This window comes from Microcebus murinus, chromosome 1 (assembly GCF_040939455.1).
Source record: "Microcebus murinus isolate Inina chromosome 1, M.murinus_Inina_mat1.0, whole genome shotgun sequence".
NCBI lineage: Eukaryota > Metazoa > Chordata > Mammalia > Primates > Cheirogaleidae > Microcebus > Microcebus murinus.
The window spans coordinates 62693532-62718628 of record NC_134104.1 but is presented as its reverse complement, the minus strand read 5'-3'; the positions used below and the strand labels follow the sequence as shown (position 1 = coordinate 62718628).

Genomic DNA, 25097 nt, shown 5'->3' with positions numbered 1-25097 from the left:
ATGTTTTAATTGGTGATAGTTTGTCATAGCCTTTATCATCTCAGTGCATCATGCTTTATTTGTGAGTAGTCACGAAGAAATATTTGCATTTATGAGAACACTATAAAGAATAATTTTTAAAAATTTTCTTCCTTGATTTTAGCTGAGTTGTGATTTGAAACGAGGCTCTTCACTTGGGGTGATTGGGCTTTGCAAGAAGGGTTTGTAGGTGGGGGTCTGTGATTCCCCCAGTCTATGTTGTATGTAAAATATTGCATATTTGGCCAGACGCGGTAGCTCACGCCTGTAATCCTACCACTCTGAGTGGATCGATCAAGGTCAGGAGTTCGAACCAGCCTGAGCAAGAGCAAGACTCCGTCTCTACTAAAAATAGAAAGAAATTAATTGACCAACTAAAAATACATAGAAAAAATTAGCCAGGCATAGTGGCACATGCCTGTAGTCCCAGCTACTCAGGAGGCTGAGGCAGAAGGATTGCTTGAGCCCAGGAGATTGAGGTTGCTGTGAGCTAGGCTGATGCCACGGCACTCTAGCAGGGGCAACAGAGTGAGACTCTGACTCAAAAATAATATTGCATATTTATATACTTTTTTCAGGACAGAGTACATAGCTTTCATTGGTATCTCATGACCAAAAAATATTTAAGAATCATGGTTTGAAGAATGAAAGAATTGAGTGCTGTTCAAAGTATCTAATTTCTCAATTATACTTTCCTGAAATAATTTCAGGAATAATAATAATTCAAATGACCAGAATAATTCAAATGACTTGAATATGTGTATATGAGCCTCATCAGAGTAGCCTGGAATAGCAAGCTAAGTGTTATTCCAAGGGTTTGTGTGGCTCAAACTCTGATGAAAGGTTCTCATGTATGATTCCCAGATCAGTAGCAGCGGCAGCACCTGGGAGCTTGTTAGAAATGCAGATTCTTAGGCCCCGTTCAGACCTACTGAAGCAGAAACTCTGCAGGTAGGGACCAGCAATCAGTGTGTTTTAAGAAGCTCTCTGGGTAATTCTGATGTGCACTGAAGCTTGGTAACCACTGGGTTAGACTACACTTAATCTAACCTGTCCCTGCTTCCAGGCCAGGTTTGAAACAGTTGGTTAAGGAAGTATCCACAGAATGACCAGTGTAATGTTGATAACTTATATTTTCCATCTTTTTATCCTCAAAGAGCCCAAATCTCTTGCACAAGTGTCCTAGGTTGCACAGCAATGTCTAACAACAGTTTAGAGAAATCCAATGTCCAGCTGAAACTGGAATTTAGAGACACAGCATGAGGGTTCACTCCTAAAAATTCTGACTCAGAGGCTTTTCAGGGATGAGCCCCAGTAGTTCCACGGGCCTTGGCTCTCAGCCTGCTTTCAGGGTTAGAACATTCAGTCTCTTGAACAGAATGAACCTCAGGAATGAGGTCTTACATACCCTCTCCCAGCTGTGTGGCACCCTCACAAATGTCCTTTAACAGAGCGTTCAGTATCAGCGTGCTCCGTCTGCAGAGTAGCTTAGTGATTTCACTCCACCTATGTGCTGAGTACCGAGCAGGACAGGGATCTCAGCTGCAGCAGCATAAAACTTGAGCTGTCCAAACCCAGCCTCCGAAACCTTCAAGTCATTCTGTCTGGTCCTGCTGTTGCCTGAAGCTTGATTTGTTGTGACACCTTACTGTTTGGCTGATGAGAAATAGCATAGGGTACTTCACAGCAGTTCTCATTAAAGGAGGGCAGCCAAGTGGAATTCATTCTTGGCTCTTAATAGTTTTCAAACGAGAATTTTATTGCATATTAATGAGCACTAATTGACATTTGTGACTGGTTTTTATGGAAATCATGAATGTGTAATTTGCATAATAGTACCTAAGTGCTTTTAGGTGACAGTGCAACTCTGGGAAGTTGGTAAAGGTTTTTGTATGGTGCTTTTTAAAAAAAATCCCCAAATCCCAGCTCCTGGAATAGTGTGGTATATTAACAGTTCTCTAGGATCTGAATATAAAGCAGTAGTGGCTCAGTTGATGTGGTTGTGCCAGTTTGTACCTGAGAGTCAGCCAGCACATCAGGGCAGGTCTCCGAAAGCAAGAATGCTCCCACAGTAGCCAGGAGGCATGTTCTGGCCCTCCTCCTGCTACCTTCATGAATCAACCCTCCTGCTTCTCCTGAGTTATAGGAGTATCTAGAGGGTCCTGAGGATTGTTCCTAGGATTCCTATGCTATATAATGTTTTCTGAACATCTTCGGGGGCCATATCGACAAATATGTATTGATCACGAACTATATACCAGGCACTGTGCTAGGTGCTTGAGCAAGACTATGTTGGCTTGTTCCCTGCTGTGTCCCTAACTCTTAGCACAATAACTAGGAAGTAACATTATCAATCAATATTTATTGAATTAATGAATAGATCTCTTCCCTTGAAGATCTAAAATTCATTATTCAAAATCTGATTTTGAATAGCGTATAGAGATCATTGCTCTTCATGTTAGAAGAAATATTAATGATTCAAAACTTGAGATTCTCTTAGGAAATTTAGAGAAAAAAGACAACCTTGGTTTTATGTACCCCAAGTCTTCTATATAGATGACCCTTCTAAATTGTGGAAATAAAAGAAGCCAATATTCATCGACGATCTAGTATGTATGAGTTGCTTTTGCATACATGCTATACATCATATGATTTAATCATCTAAAAAAACCTATGAGGTGTAGATAGTATCATCCCTGTTTCTCTGAGCAGGCAGCTAAGAATTGGAGAAGGGACTAAACTAAAGCACCCACAGATTCAAAATTATGGAGCTGAAACTTAAATTCAGCCTTAGCTTTGTCTATTGCAGCACCATCATTACATTAGACAATCATAGGATATGTGGCGTGAAGCCAAACTCCATATACGTCCTGAGATGAGGGGTGAATTGGCCCAGGGGTCCTGGAGTGTGCCTTGCATTCAGTTGACTTACTGCTTGCAGTAAACCATCTGTTTACAATACTATTTCCTAGATTATGGGGAGGACCCAAATCAATAGCCAGTCTGGTTCTCTATAATTCTACCCAGCAGCCAGAAAAGTTTAAAACACTGTATAGCAAAGGAATAAATCAATGTTTACTAGAAGAAAAGTTACAAGTAATGTGAAACTAAAAGGTTGAGTATAGCATTCTGTAGTATTGAGCAAAAATGTTATCCAGACTGTGGAAAGATCATTAATTGTGGGCTGGGAAGGGCAGGAGAGGAGGAGCTTTGAAACACAGGGGTCAGGAAGGAGTGGTGGTGTAATCCAAGAATTCATCATAGAGGTAATGGTTCCAGGATTGTGGTTAGAAGTTTGTGGAGCAGGCCCAAGAGAGAAAAGGCACACAGTGGAAGGGGAAAGAATATTCTCTTAAGAACATATAAATGTCGGAACTTGAATGTTTTTTCCCCAACAATGTAAAGTGAATGGAATGAATCTGCTTGTCCAACAATCATATTTACCTTATAAAAGAGGGAAAGATGATAAAAGTTCCCCTTTAAAGCCTTTGAAGTGCCTCTAATTAAGTTTTCTACATCTTTCTTGGTTTCTGAATAATCATCCCAAGGACCCTGGAGCAGGGCTTGTGCAGGGAATTCCCCAGAGGGAAGAGCAGGGGGAAGAGAGGTGGCTGCTCCAGACACATCCTTCTTAGGGGATTTTACAAGTAGAATGGGATCACTGAGTGGCTCTCGGCAGGGATGGAAGGTGGGTGGGTGGGGTGAAGGGGAGTGGGCCTGATTCACTCCTTTAGTCAGACGTGGATCTCAGAGAACACAAAGCTTTGGTATCCTTGGGTTTTGGATTGTATTTCTGTGGTATCATTTGTAATGTCTCTTTTTTCATTTCTGATTGAGGTTATTTGAGTCCTTTCTCTTTTATTTCTGGTTAATCTGGCTAGTGGTCTATTGATTTTGTTTATCTTTTCTAAGAACCCACTTTTTGTTTCATTGATGCTTTGTATTTTATTTATTTATTTTTTGGTTTCCATTTTGTTTAGTTCTGCTCTGAGCTTTGTTATTTCTTTTCATCTGCTGGCTTTGGGTTTGTTTTGTTCTTTGTCTAGTTTCTTGAGATGTAACATTACATTGTTAATTTGTAATTTTTCTGTCTTTTTAATGTAGACAATTAAGGCTATGAACTTTCCCCTTAGGACTGCTTTTACTGTATCCCGTGGATTTTGAAAGCTTGTGTACCCTTTGTCATTCCCTTCAAGGAATCTTTAGATCTTAAGTTCATCATTGACCCAAGGATTGTTCACTAGTACATTGTTTAGTTTCTGTGCCTAGATGCCATTGTTCATTTCTTTGCTTAGATCTAGTAGAATTTCCTTTATAAATCTAGGAACTCCTGTGTTAGGTGCACATATATTTAGGGATTGTTCTGTCTTCTTGTTGAATTGCTCCCTTTACCATTATATAATTACCATCTTTGTCTTTTTTTTTTTTTTTTACCATTGTTGAATTAAACTCTATTTTATCTGATACAAGAATAGCTATACCTGCTTGCTTTTGGTTTCCATTTGAGTGGAATATTCTTTTTTCCATCACTTTACCTTGTGTCTGCATGAGTCCTTGTGGTATAGATATATTTTGTGGAGACAGGGATACTTGGGTTGTGTTTTTTCATCCATTCAGCCAGTCTATGTCTTTTGAGTGGGGTATTCAGACCATTCACATTGAGTGTTAGCATTGATACGTGAGATGCTGTTCTGTTCATCGTGTTGGATGATGTCTTATTTTGTTTATCTCTTGTGCTATTATTTGATAAGAGCTGTGAGCTCTAACTTTTGTATTTTTTTACACTGATGGAGATCTTGTGCTGTTCCATGTATAATGTACTTTTGAGCATTTCCTGTAGGGCAGGTCTAGCAGTGACAAATTCCCCTAGTGTTTGTTTTTATGAAAAAGTTTTTATTTCTCCATCATTTATGAAACTTAGTTTTGCAGGATACAAAATTCTTGGCTGACAGTTGTTCTGTTTAAGAAGACTAAAAATGAGGTTCCCATCTCTTCTCTGTTGAGAAGTCTGCTGTTAGTCTGATAGGTTTTCATTTGTAGCTTAGTTGTTGCTTTTGTCTTGCAGCTTGAAGAATTTTCTCCTTCGTTTTGACCTTGGCAAGGTTGATGACTGTGTCTTGGAGATGTTCTATCTGCTATGAATCTTCCCAGAGTTTGATGACCATCTTGTATTTGGATATCTGAATCTCTGGCAATACCAGGGAATTCTCTTCAATAATTTCCTTGAATAAGTTTTCCATGCTTTTTGTTCTTCCTTTGGGTGCCTATAATTCATATATTGGCTAGTTTTAACTAGTCCTATATTTCTCTGAGTGATTGTTCATTCTTATTTATTCTTTCTTCTGCATGTTTGACTGACTGGGTTAGTTTGAAAGCCTGGTCTTCAAGCTCTAAGAGTCTTTCTTCTGCTTGATCTAGTCTGTCGTTGAAGCTTTCTTTTGTAATTTGAAATTCCCTAAATGACTCTTTCATTTTTTTAAGTTCAGTTTAGATCCTTTCTTATGTTGTCTATCTCTTTAGTAAGTTTTTCATATTTTTCGTTTATGTCCTGAAAAAAAATTTTTTTTTTTGGTTTCTTTGTGCTGATTTTCAGCTTTCTCTTCAATCACATTCATCTTATTTGCCATCTATATTCTGAATTACATTTCTGACATTTTGACAATTTCCTTTTGGTTGTGGTCTGTTGCTGTGGATCTATTGTGATCCTTTGGGGCATTGAACTAGCTTGTTTTTTCATGTTGCCAGAATTCTTTTGCTGGTTTCTTCTCATCTGCAATCTCTCTTCTCAACTCAGGGCTGATAGGTTTGCATTGCACGTGTTCTCCTTTGCTGGGAACTCTCCTATTTAGTGAGAAGGAGGAGAGGTTCCTAGATAGTGCTTTTGTGTACTATTCTGGAGGATTGACCTGGTAGGAGAGGGGAGGATGCATTGAGAGCCTGTAACACAGTTCTTCTGCATTCCTGATTCCTCTGTGGTTGTCACAGTCCAAGCTGGTGCTGAGGGATGTTCATCTAGATTGGTGGATTTGTCCCCAGGCCACTGTTGAAAGCTCTTTTGAGGGTCTGGACAAGTCCCTCCCATGGAGGCAAGTGGCATGACCTTAGCTGGTGCATGGGCACGTTGTGGGAACTTGAAAGGTGTCTGGACATATTGCAAGACCTTGGCCATTATCTGGGTGTGTCATAGGACCTTGGTGGGTCCCTGTGTGGGTGGTGGGACCTTGATGGGTGCCTGGGCAGATTGTGGGACTTTGGTTGGGGCCCAGATGGGTAGAGGGGCTGGGCCAGTGCCTGGGCAGGTTGCAAGGAATAGGCTGGTACCTGGGTGGGTCGTAAGACCTTGGATGGCACAAGGGTGGGTTGTGGGACCTTGGATGGCATGTGGGCATGTCAGGGAATTTGTCTTCATGATCCTGTTTATTTTTATGGCATCAGTTGTAATGTCTACTCTTACATTTCTGATTTTATGTATTTGTGTCATCTCTCTTTTTTCTTAGGTCTATCTAGCTAAAGGTTTGTCAATTTTTTTTTATCCTTTCAAGAAAGCAAGTCTTAGTCTCATTGATGTATTCAATCATTTCTCTCTTCTCTATTTCATTTATTTCTTTTTCTTAAAAAACTGCAAGACAAAAAAAAAAATATTTGTTGCCATAAATGAATCCAGTAGGCATACCAGGGCATGTTGCGGGACTGCAGCTGGTGGCGGGGTGGATTGCAGGACTTGGCAGGTGCCTGGGTGCATTGCAGGATCATAGCTGGTGGTGGGGTGGGTCGTGGGACCTTTGCAGGTACCTGGGCACATCGCGAGACTGCCACCAGCAGTGCGGCAGGTCGCAGGACATTGGTGGGCACCTGGACAGGTTGGGGGGGGCATTGGCTGGTGCCTAGGTGGGTGTCAGGACCATGGCCAGTGGTGGGGTGGCTCTTTGAGCCACAGCGGCTGGGCCACCCATGGCTGGTGGGGCTGGAAAGATGTGCAATGCCCCATCAGGCAGCTGCGGTAGCTGGGGCTCTCCCTTCATCCCAGTCTGACTGTGACAGCTGCCGCAGTGCTACTCAGGTGGTAGCAGAAGTGCTATCCAGATGGCAGCAGCAGATGCTGAGGGCTGGTGGGTGCCTGCTCTGTTTGGATCCCTGGGAGGTGGCTGGTGGTGGTGCTGGGTCACAGTGCACATGACAGCGTCTGCCTTCCCCCTCCCTCCCTGGCCTGGCAAAGTAGTAAGGAAGCAGCTGCAGTAGAGCCAACGGCCTTGCAGGCCAGGAGCTCTGGGACTGAAAGCCCAGAGTGGTGTCTGTTGCAGCAACCTGAGTTCAGAACCTGGAGGGACCCCACTGTGCCTGCTCCTCAGTGCAATGCTGCTGCTCAGTCTCCAAGCAGCTCCCCGATCAGTTCAGAGGCCTGCTGTGGTGGGGGACCTCCTCGCAGCTTGGGTTGCTGTGTCTGCTAGGGGGGTATGGAGCCCCGGGGATCTCTCCTCCAACCCTTCCCCATGTGTGGACACTTTCCGCAGGTATTTTCTGATCTTGCCAAGTGGGATCACCCTGCCTTTCACCCCCTCCCCCTCCCCCCTCCCCCGACTTTGGGGGTGCCCAGTTGCTTCTCTGATGATTCAGAGTGCTCTCTCTGAGATGGTCTGTCCACAGGTGAACCTCTACCCACAACCTTTGATCTTCTCTTTGAGAGTGGCAAGTGCAGGCTGCTTCTAGTCTGCCATCTCGGCCATCCCCTTAATATTATTTTATTCATTTATGGATTGTGTCCACTGATTGTTTGACTCCCCCTATTAGAACACAAATTTGTTAAAGGTGGGGATTTTTATTTTGTTCATCAGTGTATTCCAGTTGCCTAGAACAGTGCCTGTCACATTGTTGGTGCTAAAAAAAACGTGAATGAATATCATTAGCAACAGCGTTTTTTGGGGAAAGGGAGCATATATAGAGAGTTCTGCATTAATGTATATACATCACCCCTTACACATTTGTCCCATTGCTTCCTAGTTCTGGAACTCTGTCATGATTTGGTTTTATTGTTGGTAATGCAGGGTACAGCTCAACTGGCAATAAGAATATGAACCAAGGCAATTGTATGTGAAAAATGAAAGGATATAGGTGCTATGCGTGTAAAGAAGAATTCAGTAGATGTGTATTTTTCCAATAAGGACATGCTTATCAGTATAGCTTTAAAAATAAAAAAAAATAGTTTTTACATTTACTCATGTATTTACCATTTCTAGCACTCTTTATTCCTTTGTGTAGATCCAAATTTGCATCTGGTATCATTTTACCTCTGCCTAAGAACTTTCTTTGACGTTTCTTTACAGTGCACATCTCTCAGATTTTGTCTGAAAATGTCTTTATTTTACCTTTATTTCTAAAAGACATTTTTAGTGGGTACTGTATTTAGGGTTAATTTTTCCCCCAGCACTTTAAAGATATCATTCCACTCTCTCCTGGCTTGCATAGTTTTTGATAAAAATCTGTGGTGTTACTGTTGTTCCTCTGTACATAATCTGACTGCTCCTAAAATTTTATCTGTATTGCTGGTTTTTAGTAATTTCATTATGATGTGCCTTGTTTTGTTATTGTTTTTAGTGTTTGTTCTGCTTTGCATTGGTTGAGCTTTTTGGACCTGTAGGTTTATACTTTTCATCAAATGTGAAAAAATTTGGGTCATTATTTCTTTCAAATATTTTTTCTACTCTTTCTCCTCCCCTTTTTTTCCTGAAACACCAATTACACATTTGCTAGGCCACTTGCTATTGTTCTGTAGTTCACTTAGGCTATGTTTATTTTTATCAATTATTTTTCTCTTTATGCTTCTTTCTGGGTAATTTCTATTGCCATGTCTTTGAGTTAGCCAATATTTCTTTTTGCATTGTCTAATTTGGTATATTTTTATTTCAGATATTATATTTCTATGTCAGGAAGTTTAATTTGTGTCTTCTTTATATCTTTCATTTCTTCTCCTCATTTTGTTTATGTTTTGCTTTATATCCTACAGCATATTTATAATAGTTGTTTTAAGGTCCTATGTGATAGTTATATCATTTTTGCTTTTTCTGTGTTCGTTTTTTTTTTTTTTTTTTTTTTTTTTTTTTTTTTTTTTTGAGACAGAGTCTCACTTTGTTGCCCAGGCTAGAGTGAGTGCCGTGGCATCAGCCTGGCTCACAGCAACCTCAATCTCCGGGGCTCAGCAATCCTACTGCCTCAGCCTCCCAAGTAGCTGGGACTACAGGCATGCGCCACCATGCCCGGCTAATTTTTTGTATATATATTTTTTAGTTGGTCAATTAATTTATTTCTATTTTTGGTAGAGACGGGGTCTCGCTCAGGCTGGTTTCGAACTCCTGACCTTGAGCAATCCGCCCGCCTCGGCCTCCCAAAGTGCTAGGATTACAGGCGTGAGCCACCGCGCCCGGCCTCTGTGTTCGTTTTTATTGATCTATTTTTTAAATTTATGGTTATAGGTCGAATTTTTTTCTTTGTTTGGGCGCCTGGCAATTTTTCATCGGATGTTGGACATTTTGAATTTTATGTTGTTGAACTCTTTATGGATCACTTTGATCCTTTGAGGCTTTCTTTCAAACAATATTTGGGCAGATCCAGAGTAGCCTCTGGTCTTGGGTTAATTTAGTTTCACTGCTAAGATGGTTTTTCTAAGGATTCTATCCATTGTCCTGTATATTGTGGGGTCTCTCCATTCTGGCTGGTAGGAACACAAAGTAGTCTCAGCCCTGTGTGAGCTCTGGGAATTATTCAGCTATTGCCTACCAGTGGTTATTTCTTCAACTTCAAGTACTTTCCTCTTAGTCATGCCCATATTTGTACCCAGTAAAAGACTGAGGGAATCTCCTGCAGATTTCCAAAGGGCTTCCCCCACCATATCTCCCTCCTCTCTATACTCTGCCCACAAAATCTAGCCACCTCAACATCCTGAAACTCCAATGTATTTTCCTTACATCAGGAAGACTTTAAGGTTCTGTTTGGTTTTCCTTCCATGTGCTGTGGCCTGGAAACTGACTCCAGGTAGTATCTCTTAGAAACCAGAGTCCTATGAAGTGTGTTGTCCAATGCCTGAAAAGAGTTGTTTCCTATGTTTTGTCTGGTTTTCAAGTTGTTTACAGGAGAAAGCTATTCCCATAATAGTGAATTCCTCATGGACAGTAGCAGAAATTTGACCAATTGCAACACAACTTGTTAAAAGACAGTAGTTGTATGACTAGTTTTAAAGTGGCCAGAAAGAATGTGTAAAAAAATAGGGGAGATTTTGTGGAAAAGATATTGGGCTGTTGAGAGTTGTGACTCTGTAAATGACCATCTTGCACTTGGGAACAGTGTAACTGATGCAGTGTCTACTTGCCTGATCCTAATCACTCAGAAGGACTCTGTAATCTCTATCAAATAAATTGAAAACACCACTATAAATGGCTTTGGGTCTACTATTGTCTCTGACATAAACAGTTTACCTGTAGAGACTTTGTGTGTGGGGACATTGGGCAAGGGTTGCTTTTGGAGGGTCCTGGTAGGCCTTTCTCTTTGTGCTTTGGATTCTGTGTCTATCTTGTGGTCACATGTCTCACCATTACCCTCTCTGACTACTCCCCATCCATTTTCCAATCACTCAACACTTTTTTTTAAATGGATACATTTTATTATGTGTAGATGATACATAAATAAAGTTGAAAAAGTCATTATAGGCTCTATGAAAATATATTACATTATAATATAAAAAGGTATGACTCTATAGATTCAAAGGAAGGTAGTATCTTTAAAAGTGTCATTTCTGGAGGACATTGGTACTTTGAGACAGGAGTCTGCCAACCTCCTCATTTGCCGGCAAATTGATAAACTACTATATCCTCCTCTAAATACATACATACATACATACATAAAATGTCTTTTCTGTTTTCAATTTCAACAAAATTATTGAAAACATATTTTTGTGTTTTCAAAAGGTTTCAAGAGGCTGTTCTATAATAGAGATATAGGCAATTATAGTGCAATAAAAGGCTAATATTGAGGCATAGAAGTAAGGGAAACTTGCTCAAATAAAAAAAATAGTTCAAAACAACCCAAAATGCAACAGTGGAAATAAACATAAAATCCTTAGAGTTGCAAATTGACATAGTACAAAATAAATTCAGTAATATCAATTACAAACTGAAAAAAAAAATCTGCCCCAGAATGAAGAGGAAAAGACAAAAATACAAAGAGAATACCAGATATGGAAGACAGATAGCAGAGATCCAACTGAAGCTTTTATTTGTTCTAAATAAATAAACGTGAATTCTCTGAATAGAAACAATTATCAAAGATAATACAGAAGTTGTCCTTGAACTAAAAGAGAGTCTGACTCCATGATTCAAATGAACTTACTAAGTAGTGGATAAAATCAGTGAAAGAGACCAACTAGTAGTTAGGTTCTCACTCAACACTCTTTGAAACCATTCAACTCTTTTCTCTCAATAACTGAGCCATCTCTGTTTCACCAGTTTGACATGTGTGAATCTCTGTGAATGTGTGCCAGCTTGTGAGTTGAATGCCTGCCCCGTGTGGAAGCTCTATATCATGGTATAGAAAGTTTCTACACTGGATATCCATGGACTAAACTGGGGGCCTAGCATTCAAAGTCCCATGCTAGTGAGTTCAGCCTATCCAAGGGGACCTTTAAAATATACTCAGAAATTTATCCCAAGTCAGAATTACATCCCCTAGGACTTTATTCAGATGACAACCCCATCATGCTCACAGAATCTCTCAAAGATTATTTGGGCTTAAGACTGTTAGTTTTTCTGGAATCCACAATGTTGACAAGAGTTTTTCAACATGAGAGCTACTGATATTTGGGGACAGATAATTCTTCACTGTTTGGACATCCTGTGACTTGTAGGATGTTTAGCAACTTCCCTGGCCTCTACCTACTAGATGTGAAGTGCACCCTTCTCCCAATTTTAACAGCCACAAATGTCTCCAGACATTTCCAAATGTCCTCTGAAGGTGCAAAATTGTGTAGTCGAGAACCACTGGTATAGTTACGCTATGGTGTGCCATGCTCTAGGGAACCAACAGAAGTGCAGCTCTGGGAACTAAAGCTCTAGAAACCCAACAAGCAATTAGTGTCTTCTTGAGAGAGATCAGTCCAGAGCGTCTGCCACATGTGGAGAGTATACTTGGAGGATATTGACCCAGTAAACTCCTAGATTCCTGCCTCTGCAGATTTCAAGGAGGGTTCTCCACTTCTTTGCTCTTTGGTTTCTTTATTTGAAAATGAGGAATGGTGTTGTTTACATCACACAACACTGCTATAGTGAGAGTAAAATGAGGTTTTATATATACATGTATACATATCAATACACATACATACATATTTCTTCCTTATAATGCAAGCTTATATAAGCATGAAGTTAATAATAGTTTAAATATAAGTGTATTTATTTGCTAATGTGATTACAAGGCAATATAGGAAAAATACATCTTCTTCCAATCCCTCATGTGGTATAGTCCTCCCTGTGGTTTATGATATTTCTCTGTGCTAGAAGGCACAATAGAGAATGCAACTTTTTTAAAAAGGGGAAAAAAAGTCTTTAGCAATTAAAATCTGAACCAAATTAGAATGCAAATAGGTTTTTATACTTGCTTCTAATTTTTCATTTAGTAATCTGACCAGACTGTGCAAGAATTTAAATGACCTGACAGGAGATAGTGTCTTTTAGTTCTCTGAGGATTTTATTGTAATGAACCTGGTAAATAATTCAAGAACATATGAGAGGCCAATCAATGGGCAGCACCTGGTGCTATATTGTTTGTGTCTAAGCACATAGAATCCAAAGCTAGCATTCTACACCTGTCACTATTGTTTTGGCTTAAACATGGGCCCTATGTTCAGTGGCTATTGAAATAATAGTAATTGATATTTTTTGCCTTGTCCAATTTTCCTCCATAATCAAAGAAAACTGTGCTAAGCTGTTTCACAAGCACAAAGTAAAATCGCCATCCTCTTTTAAATTCCCATTGGTAAAATTTCTAATCTACTTTCTCTATTAAGGGGCTGATTACTTTCAAGAATTAGGGATATGTCTATCTTTTCTACTGGTGCTAATTTGAGCCTTTTTGCTTTTCTGCATTTGTTCTACAAGGTTGGGCTTCTTTTTAGACCACAGTGTTCATATTGCAAGCATCTTCTGAGTGAAATAACACCATCCACTGGCCACTCACACTATGGGAATTCCCAGAGCTCCTCAATTTCTTTCCCTATTGTCTAAGTAGCCTGTCTCACTTCTGTTTAGTCTAATAGTTTAAAAACATACAAATAATAACTCCTGCAAAGGGCTTGGGTACCCTTCTGTGACCCCAGTTGAGTAGACATAGAATGTTCCTTTACTCACTGAGAGAACAAGAGCTGAAGTGACTGACCGACCATGTATAGAGACATCATGAGGCACCTGAGCCCAGTGTCACCCAGGAACACACAGAGCTTAAGCCATGAGCTTCATGGAAAGTTCATGGAAGGGCAGAGAGTTTCCTAGTAGGGAAAAAATGTAAGATGTGCCTCGCAAGTCTAAACTAAAGTTGTCAGTGCTGGGCCACAGAAAGGATCCGAGGAGAGAGACTGCAGAGCTTTGTACCTAGAAATATTTAGCTGTGCTTTATCTTTGTTTTTAAAATATTATTTATTATAATGGCTTAAAATATATTGCATTTAAATATATTATATTTAAAACCTTTGTAATATATATAATAATGTACATAAGTATATAATTAAAATATTTTAAAACCTCTGTAATAAACCATGTGTGTGTTTGTTTAACAGGTTTAATTGCTTCCCTTTCTTCAGAGACCAGCGTGAAAGTACTTGGAGCAGTGACTGCCACCTGGTGGTAAGTCAGAATCATCACTGTGCGTAACCTGATGGTTACTAAGATGCTCACTCTTGACCCCCATCATACACACTGGCCACAGGGGACCAGATGAAGGATGCTGGAGGGTGTCTGGTGAAGGAGCCTAGTGAAATAACCCTTTACCTCCACCTGAATGAGCTGTTCATTCCGGATTCTGAGCCAGGAGCCAGCTCCAAAATGGGGCCTCTAAAGAAAGGATTTGAGTTGCTCTTGTGTTTTGGTCAAAGATCTGCATCCCTGCCAGTGGATAAGCAAAACTGCGAATAAGCACACACCAAGAGCGGCATGCGGTGACATGGAGCCTGAAATAAACTGCTCCGAATTTTGTGACAGTTTCCCTAGCCAGGAGCTGGATCGGAGACCCCTTCATGATCTCTGCAGGACAACAATTGTAAGTGAGCAGCCATGGGGTGTCGGGACTGCTCGGACATGCATGGTGACAGTGGTGGGACGTGCATGGTGACAGTGGTGACATGGTGCATGGTGAAGGGAAGGGAGGGAGAACTGCTCAAGCTGCTCAAGCAGGGCATATATTTCCTAGCTTTGGTGATGATGGGGCAGTTCCTGTCTGGTCTATAGAAGACCCTTCATTCGTAACAGCTTCTCTCTATTCTTTCCTCAGACATCTTCCCACCACAGCACTAAAACCATCTCTTCATTATCTCCTGTCCTCTTGGGTGTTGTTTGGACTTGTCTCAGCTGTGGACTTCTGCTGATGCTTTTCTTTCTTGCCTTCACCATTCGCTGCAGGAAGAACAGGTAAGCAGCCCCATGCCCAGTTTCTCACCACCCATAGCCCGAGTCATGAAACCCAGACTGCTCATAACATTTGGCACTACCAGCTGCTAGTGGGTATCAGCAAAGCTTGTCTCTCACTGTGGCGGTAAGCTACATGAGAAGTTCCCCCTGAAATATAGTCCTAACCTTGCAGTAAAGTTCCCTCTTGAGAAGGAGAAAGATCTAACCCAGTGGTGTGCTAACTACGGCAAGGGTATCCAAAGAAGAGAACTGCTCTATCATCACCAAAACCTGGAAATACATATCCTGCTTGTCCTTCTGAGAAGATGAGGTATTTGTATTAAAAATGAAGGCCATGTAGAGAAAGATTCCAAAACAACATAAAAGTTTGCAGACAGCAGTGAATCCTACTGCCTGGCCATTTGCTAGACAATTCTGGAGGCTGGAAAGTCACTGGCTCATTTGGGGAAGTTTTCATGGCCCCTGCACTGTCAAAAGAAACACAATGGTGACTTTTTTCCCCAAAGGGAAATCTATAGACTGTTGCCTTGCCTGCAGTGTTATCCTTCCCTCAGGGCCCATTCCGAGTCTCCTACCCCAACACTGCCGTCTTCCTGTCCAACTCCTGGGCCACCCCCTGATTACCCCTGCTCCAGCCCTCTCTCCCCAGCCCACCACTGACTTCTGGATGGAACGGTGTCCTTAGACTGGCCAAACTCATCCAGCCCACTCCAGCCTTACACTGAGTAGTGACCAAGCATGTTGCGCTCTATCGCCTATGGAGTTGGCACTCAGGTGAGGATCGGTCAGTAGCATTTTGAAGTGCCATTTGCCATTTTGGGCATGGAGGACATGGAATTGTTAAGCAGCAGTGACTTGGTCACTAGGACAGCCTCAGCATAGTGGTGACGTGTGGCACTCCATCTGGAGTATGTTCCAGAGGCCGCCCCGGCCACCTTTCATTGTGTTCCTCAAACACACTAAGCTTCCTCCCATCTGAAGGCCTTTGTGCTTACTGTGCCCGTACTGCGCTCCTCTGCCTGACGGCCTTCCCAGACCGCCCCATGACTGGTTCCTGCTCATCTTATAGGTCTCGGCTCCAGTGTCATCTCTTCAGAGAAGCAGCCTCTCTACCCAGTGGTCTTCACTCATTTCATATCCCATCACCCTGTTTTAATTTCTTTATAGCAAGTACAGTCTGATAGTACCATATTTGTTTATGTACCTGTAGGTCGTCTGTGTCCTCCACCAGAATGTAAAGTCTGCGAACACAGGGACCTTGTCTTTCCTATCGCGTTCACCACTGTCTCCAGCATTTAGCACAGACTGGAACATAATAGGTGCTCAGTAAATATGTGTTCAGTGATCCTGGGAGGAAGGAGATTTAAATCTAACTATAGTTGTTGCCAAGAAAATAACTAGGGAAATCATGCATTTCAAGGTTAGAGAACCATGGAGCACAGTCTTTTCAGCTGCACACATTTCTATAAAGCAATACTCAGTGGTGATAGTTGGCATAAGAAAAGATGTCATTGTTTTATATGTAATTTTTCCTCAGCAGATCAATAGTTTAAAGCATTCAGGAACAAGCTTTCTCAAGGTTAAACAAGGAAGCCTTAAGCTAAGAATACTATGGCAGTTACTTCCCTTGGGGCAAGTGGTGACTGGTTTAATGGCTTCAAGAACTGGTGTCCCCCCTTACAATATGAAGCGGTAGAAATAGATGAAGAAGCAGAAAAGACATTTGCCTTATGTTCAAAAACTTCAATTAATTATTGAAGAAAGCACAGGTCCAGGGCAGATTTGGTGACAGTGTTACCGATTGGAGATGAATGCCCCTGAGGATCTATATGTTGAGATTTAAAACTGCAGAAGTCAATTGCAATCCTGGGTACCAATGATAGTGGCCATTTACTGAGTGATAGTGTTTTAGCGGAAATAATTATTATTTTATTAGCACTCTGGTCACACAGTTAAATGTTTTGAGTGTTATTGTTCCATCCTATTTTTCCCACAACACATTATTTTTATATACAATTTTGCAGAATGCAAGCCTTAGCAAGCATTTATATATTCTGTTAAGAGAGGAACACCTATACACAGCATTATACTAGAAACATCTATATTTCTTTCACTCTATTAAAGATTTTGCTGCCTTTTTTTATTCGCAGTGGGAGCATGACTTGGCATAAAGAATAAAATATTAAGATGCATCGTGAATAAAAATACATCTTACAAATAAGTAGCTTATAAGATCAGACAAGGAAAAATAAAATAACCCAGTTTTAAAAGTGCTTTATTGAACAATAAAATTTGCTCAAAGATGCAGCATCACAATCAGATGCATTATTTCATTCTAGTTCTGGGATCTCTAAATTTGTGACTGTGTATGTAGCTATGCACACATATGTGCATGCAGGAGGAAGAAAAGTATTTTAACAAAATAAAAATAATACAATAATATTTAAATTCAGTTGCAGATATTGCATTTTTAATAAAAATTTTAAATGTCATCTGCATAAAATTGTGCCGTAGTAAAGCAGTTGCTTTCCACTGTTCTCCTCTCTCCCTCCTGGTGGTTGCTCCCTCCGGGAACTCAAAGTGTGGCCTCCAGAGCCCTGATTCTCAGCCTTCCCCATTGTGGCCCTTCATTCTAAGCTATCCTTTCAGTCTTATTATACCATTAAAAGCACTATTAACCACAGAGATCTGTATTTTTAGAAGGCTTTCTCATAATCCGATTCTTGCAAGTGTACCTAGTATTTCAATAAATATTATTGAATTAGCCAGCAATGCTTCAGATATTGTTCTACATGCTGGGGTTACATCAAAGAACAAAGTAGGCAAAAATCACTTTCCTCATGGACTTTGCTTTCCTAGAGGGGTCGGTAGATAAAACACAAAATACATTATACAATATATGGAATATTAGTGATTAGAGCAGAAAATAAAAGTAAAACAGGGAGAGTAAATGGGGAATGTTAGGGTGGTAGCTATTATTGAAGATAGTTTGACCAGGGAAGGCCTCACTAAGAAGGTAACATTTGAGAATAGACTTAAAAAGTTTAAAAAACGAGTCATTGGATAAAGACCATTCCAGGTGGAGGGAATAGAAAAATGAAAAAGGCTTGGGGTAGGAACATACCTCGTGTTCAAGGAAATGCAAGGAGGCCAGTGTGGTTAGAGCAGAGAAAATGAGGCAGGGAGTAGAGAAGATGAGGTCAGGGAGGTAATAGGGGCCAGACCATGTGGACTCGTGTAGGGCAGTGTAATGGCCTCGGCTTTCACTCTGAGTGTTATGGGACCCACTGTAGGACAGGGAGCTGAGGAATGACATACCCTGACTTACATGTAACAGGAAATCTAGCTGATGTATTGACAATAGACCTTTAACATTTAAAAGCGCTACATAAGTAAAGTTCTGCTCCTTGGGGTGCCTTAATTCATGTGCATAAATGGCTAAAAGTGGAATTTAAGAATAGCTGGAAATGTTTGGGGAAGTCCTCTTTGGTTCCCTTCTGCTCATGCCTGGTAGGTGAGCACCAACTCCGCATCTCCCATGGCTACTGTTTCCTAGCAGAGCAGCGTGCCATGGATTCTTCCCATGCTCTGCATTCTTTGCCACAGGGACACCATGAAGTTGGCAGTACACAGCAGAGGCTGCCTCAAGAGGCAGTGCCCTTCTTTATCTAAGCCAAGAGAAATTTGGTTCTGAAAGTAACAAGTCATTACTGTCAATGGCACTCCTTGTATATGCTTGGAGAGAGTGGGCTATAGAATAAAAACTGAAGCTAAAACTGAAACTAAAAAACCAAAACAAACAAACAAAAATATAGACTGAAGGACTATGAGATATTACTGATTAAATATTGGAAAGGAAGGAAAAAACTTATTTGCAGACAATATGACTATATGTGTAGAGAATTCAAAAGAGTGTTCATATAAATTATTACACTTAATAAGTGACAGGGAATTCCGGGAAGATGACAGTGGCAGCAGTGGCATAGGTTTTAGATCTTCCTGAATCTCCACATAAAAACAGACAGGGCAACTAGAAGGAAAATGCAAAACTCCAAGGACAACAAATCAAAATCCATTTCCATGAAACTAGATGACAAGATGTTTCTATGAGCCTGTAAGTATAACAATTTGGGGACAAACCACCAATAATAGCCAGAAGAAGTGTTATTTGTGTCTGTGCAGGAGAAATAAGAGAGAAGCAACAGACATCTGACAGACCTGAGAACAGAGAGTCCAAAATAGCCCAAAGGTTTTCACTGGAAATCATGACTGGGGCAATTTGAGTTCAGCAGCTAAAATCCAATAAGGGGTGAGTGTGAGGGATCCACATCTGGAAAGTCTAAAAGGAATGGAGAGTCTAGCTGCTATGAAGTTTCTAAACTAACCTGCTGGCTCCTTTCAAGATAGGGCCCCTACAGAGGAGAAAGTGTTCAGAGTAGAATCAAAATTGAGCAAGATTAATGGAAGAACAAGCTCCAAATAAAAGCAGAGGAACACATCAGAACTAGGAAATCTTGGAAAGCAAGCCAGAATATTTAACACTACACTGATACAATATAGTGAAGGAACCCTGTGAAGTTAGAAAAGCTACCTGAACCAAGTGTCTTTTTAAAGTCACATAAAAATCAAATTCATATGCATAAAAATTTAGCAATAGAAAAATATTGAGGCCAAATTCGATAGGACATTAACTTAAGAAAGAAAGGGAATAAGAAGAAAAATATCTGCAGACAATGAAAGCATGCAAAAAAAGATATGCAAAAAATAGATCAAGACCCCAATGTACTATCTCATGTACATTCAGTGGCATTAAAGAAATCATGTAAGACATGGAAAAACAACATAAATCAAATTAGAAAGTTCAGAAATGAAACAACACAGTTTAAGAAAGAATTTGAAATCAACGTTTTAGAAATGAAGGCTGAACTAGGAGCTTAATAGCAAATGAATACAACATAATTTCTTAAGAGAAATAAAGGTAGAAAGAAAGAAAATTTTTAACATAAAAAGAAATGAATAAAGATATTTTAACAGCTTTGAAAGAAAGCAACAAATATTGAAAATAGGCAAAGACGATCTGTGAATAATAGGAGTTCCTAAAAAAGAAAATAAAAGCAAGAAAGAAAACAAGTATAAAATAAACAAAGAAAAACTTCTAATTTAAGAAAACAACTGAAAATCTGAAACTACATATTGAAAGAACACTGCCTTCTTGCCTATATCTATTCATAATGACTAACACCAAGATGTATTCTAATAAAATTACTGAACTTAAAAGAAAGAAAGAAAAAACTCATTTGGGAAAAAATGCCCATAACTTATAAGGAAAAGAAAATTAGATTGTCAGATTTTTCAACACCAATGTTTAATAACAGAAGAAAATGGAGTAAAAATTTGAGATATTTAATAAAAGGAAGTGTAAGCCAAAGATTTTATATCCAGCACAATGAATCTTAAATTTAAAGGGAATAAACAAAGTGTTACCAGTATATGAGGACTCAGGAAACATGAGCCCTTTCTGAGGAATCTATTTGATAACAAGATGTAGACAACCAGAATAACCAGAGAGTTGTCTACAAAAAGACTGGTGGTGAGCATAAATAAGTAAACTGACATGTATAACTAAGACTCAATGGGGGTTAGAAGTGAGAGAGTACATTACGATTATGACTACATAATGTGACTTTGTAGTTATAATCCATCCATTGGAAAACAGGAAAAGAAGAGGATAGCATATACAAAAAATTTTAAACTATTTCCAGTACCCACATTTCATGGTGATACTATTAGTATTATTTTACTACACTAAGACTTTTGTACATACAATATGGGATAAAGCAACAAATAATTATGGGATATTCAAATTCTATTTATTATGCTCTGTATCCTTTGAGAACCAAGATTTGGTATGGTGAAAAAAGATACGCAGATGTAAATTAAAATTAAGAGATTAAGTAAAAACCCTGTAACGAGACTTTGAAATAGCAGTATCTTGAAATGACAAGAGTGTGTGTGTGTGTGTGTGTGTATGTATCTAGCCTGTCCACTCAAAAGCCTAAAAATAATGACCAATTCAGTAGCAATTAATATCTCTAGTGCCCAGATTATGGTCTTGACATACCATTTTTCCATTAAAAGAAACCAGAACTCCTTGGAGAAATGACTTATTCTAGGTCTGGGGCAGGAAATATTCAAAATGAGCCTGTAACAAGGAAACTATGGAAGATCGGTAAGATAATAACAAAATGACTCAGCAGCCAAATTAAGGAGGTTTCCCCTGGCCAATGATGGGATGATTTGAACTTCAATAAGAATAAGAGTTGCAATTTATTAAAACACATTAAATAGGTTTAAATCCATGAGTTCATAATTTTAAAAAAAATGTAATTGGTCACCTTCTGAAGAGGACAGGGACCCAACTAATTACAGTGAACTATACATTTGTATATATGCATTTTTCCTTATGAATATTTTTATTCAACAAAGTTTAAAATTTTTTCTTTGGGTTTTCTGACAAGACAAAAAGGAAACATCTGAACAGATAGATATCAATTTATTAGTAGAGACAAAAATTTTTGAAAATATTTTTTCTGAAGATATTTCTCACACATAGCTTTTTATTGTGGATATTGAAGAATATAATGGACAATTTTACTATAAATGCAGAAATGAATTATATAAGACGCTTTCATGGCACCTTTGCTAATAGTGGAAAAAATAAGAACTTGCATTTATCAAAATACACAATTAAATCACACAAAAAGCACAAGCAACAGAAGAAAAACAGATACATTCAAGGTCATCAAAATTAAAAACTACTGTGCTTCAGAGAATACCATCAAGAAGGTGAAAAGAACCTATAGAATGAAGGAAATGTTTTCACATCATATATCTGTTAAGGGACTTATATCTAGATATAAAAAGAATTCTTCCAACTCAGTAATAAAAAGACAAATAAACCAACTTAAAATGGGCAAGGAATCTGAATGGAAATATCTCCAAAGAAGATCTATGAATGGCCAATAGCCATATCATTACCCATGAGGAAAATCAAAATCACAATCAGATACCACTTTACACCCACTAGGATGGCTGTAATAAAAAAATTAACAAGTGTTTGTGAGGATATGGAGAAATCAGAACTCTCTTATACTTCTAGGAATATAAAATGGTACAGCTGCTGTGGAAATAGTTTGGAAGTTCCTCAAAATGTTAAACATAGAGGAGTTACCATATGACCCAGCAATTAAATTCCTAGCTATCTATCCAAGAAAATGAAAACATGTTCATGTAAAAACTTGCACATGAATGTTCACAGCAACATTGTTTATGATAGTCCCAAAATGGAAACAACCCAAATATCCCTCAACTGTTGAATGGATACAATGAAATGGATACAATGAAATATTCAGCAATTAAAGTGATGTATTGACTTATGTTACAACATGGATGAAACTTGAAAATGTTATGTTAAGTGAAAGAAGCTAGTCACAAAAGACCACATATTATATGATTCCATTTATAGGAATTAGCCAGAATAGACAAATCTGTAGAGAAAGAAAGGAGATTAGTCATTGTGTACAACTGGGAAAATACAAATTAAAACTGAGATACATACCAATGGTTGGCTTAAATTTTTGTTGTTGTTGTTGAAACAGAGTCTCACTTTGTTGCCCAGGCTAAGAGTGAGTGCCGTGGCGTCAGCCTAGCTCACAGCAACCTCAAACTCCTGGGCTCAAGCAATCCTCCTGCCTCAGCCTCCAGAGTAGCTGGGACTACAGGCACGCACCACCATGCCCGGCTAATTTTTTCTATATATATTAGTTGGCCAATTAATTTCTTTCTATTTATAGTAGAGACGGGGTCTCGCTCTTGCTCAAGCTGGTTTCGAACTCCTTAACTAGAGCAATCCTCCTGCCTCGGCCTCCCAGAGTGCTAGGATTACAGGGGTGAGCCACCGCGCCTGGCCTTAAATTTTTAAAGATAATGGTAAGATAAAGATGTGAAGCTATGAAACTCTCATCTATTCATAGTGAGAATTCAAATTGGTACAACCACTTTGGAAAATAATTTGACATATCTTCTAAAATTAACAACACATACGCCTTATGAACCAGCAAATCTATTTCTAAATTATATCCAATAGAAATATGTGCACATTTATGCCAAGAGATGTATGAAAATAATCATAGTAGCATTATTTGCGATCACCCAAATGTTCATCAGTAGTGGGAGGAATAAATAAGTCGTGGTATGTTCTTGAAGGGAATACTATATAGCAATGAAAATGAACAATCTGCAGTTACACTCAGCAACATGAATGAATCTCACAAACAACATCAAATTAAAAATCCAATCACAAAGCAGCCTGCACTGTGTGATTCCCCTTTATAAAGTTCAAAAGCAGGAATAACTAAACTATACTATTAAAAGTCAATATAGTGGTTTACCTTTAGGGAGAGAGTAAAGGGTAATAACTGTGAGGGAGAAGTTTGAGCTATTGTAATGTTCTCTTTCTTGATTTGGGTTATAGTTACATAGCTGTCGTCTTTGTGATAATTTGCTGAGCTATACATTTATAATTTGTCCACTTAAAAAATACATTTCCTGGCCTAAGATTTAAAAAAAAGAAAAGCAATCTCTCAGGGATCTACAATTATAAGAGTCATGAGTAGAAGTGGCAATGCCTTCAGGGGACTATTGAACATGAGAACAAAGAGTCAACTTCCAAATACCTTCTTTATATAATACCAAGTGTTATAGAATACATTTTTTCACCCAAAATTCATACGTTGAAGCCCTAATCGCCAATGTGACTATATTTGGAGATAGGGCCATTGGGGAGGTAATTAGAGTTAAATTACGTCATAAAGGTGGAACATACAGAGAAGAGGCCATGTGAGGACACAGCGAGAAGACTGCTGTCTACGAGCCAGGAAGAGAGGCCTCACCAGAAACCAACCCTGACAAAACCTTGTTCTCGTACTTCTAGCCTTCAGAACTGTGAGAAAATAAATTTCTGCTGTTTAAGCCACCCAGCCTGTGGTATTTTGTTGTGGCAGCCCAAGCAGAATAATAGACCAAAAGTTCACATGTGTTCAACTGTTTCACCATAATAGCCCTTCTTACTTTGATCAAATTACTGCATCAGGATTTGATCTTAAATTTCCTGTTCCCTTTGCTTTTGTAAATGTAGCTGAGCATCCAAATTTCACTCAATTTGGATGCTAACAAGCTTAGACAGTAATCTGACATTAATCAGTGCCTGATCCTATTCTATGCTTTCTTCCATCACTGTCCCACTAAGAAGCTTGCTTTTTTTGTTTCCTTTGGTTAAATGGTAAACATTTTTCAGGCCTTTGAATTTTGCCATTGTAAATGGTGAAAGATTCTCTCACTCTCTCTCTCTCCCTCCCTCCCCCACTGTCTCTCCCTCTGTGTGTGTGTGTTGGGAGGAGGTGGTGATCAGGATGCTAATCTATGCACAGTGACCTTTGTTTCTATCTGGCTGAGCAGATGTAGGAATTAATCATTGTCACTCCTGGATGGTGTGGCTGCAGCTGTCCCCCACTGCCTTTCTGCCCCTGATAGATTTATTAGTGCGTTTTGTTTGCTGGAAAACATGCCTCAGCACAGAAGAAATGGCAGAGTAGAGAAGCTTATCTGTGAGTATAATTTTCTAGAAACATGTTTTTTTCTATACAGCAGTACCTATATACTCCAAACTCTTTCAAAAAAAGAAAGAGGAGGAGGAGAAGAAGAAAGAGAGAAAGGAAAAGAAACAGGTAATATGGTTTCTGTACTATCTGAACAATTATTTCCCATCTGAGAATTTTCACATTGGATCAGTGTGACGGCTGTCCAGCCTAGGACTGCAGAGAACTGACTGTCCTCTAACCTCTATATTCTTTTTGCAACTGTTCCCCCGCCCCTGCTTAACTCACAACTGTCTGCCAGAACCTTGGCCTACTTTGGCTCTAGGCATAAGAAAAAAAATAAGCGTTCTGGGTTTACCAAGTGCTAAATTCATTTTAGAGCAGGCCTCACTACAACCTTCAAACTGTAACTAACACTTTCTGGGCCCCCCGCACCCCCACTGTGTAGCAATCGACCTCACCAAATGCAACCGTGGGATACTGACTCCAGCCTGGACGGAAATCAAAGTAGCCATGCCCCTTTGGATGTTGGGAGTCAGCCCCAAGATCCAGTGTAAGTTTCCTGGGCCTGGTCTCTGTATTTTCATTCCTCCCCCTCCTCCCCCTACTCCCCAAATCAGTCGGCATGTCCTGGGCAGAGGCTAAAGAGGAACAGCTGGTGCTTATTCAGAGTCTGTTCCTTTCTTTCTGGTGGCCGATCACCTGCCCAGAATCCTAGATCTTGGCCTTAGATGTCTGTGCTGGCCTCAGCCTTTCTGGCACCACC

General features: G+C 39.6%; 1 protein-coding gene across 1 annotated transcript in view; it reads left to right on the top strand.

The window, feature by feature from the left end:
- GPR156 (G protein-coupled receptor 156) overlaps window positions 1-25097 on the top strand; it is an 87686-nt gene that overhangs the window by 13149 nt on the left and 49440 nt on the right. Inside the window, exons 2-3 of the mRNA XM_012780562.3 lie at window positions 13829-14307; window positions 14539-14675. Of these exons, the coding sequence (XP_012636016.2) occupies window positions 14212-14307; window positions 14539-14675 (233 nt within the window). The 5' untranslated portion in view covers window positions 13829-14211. The remainder of the gene's footprint in view (window positions 1-13828; window positions 14308-14538; window positions 14676-25097) is intronic.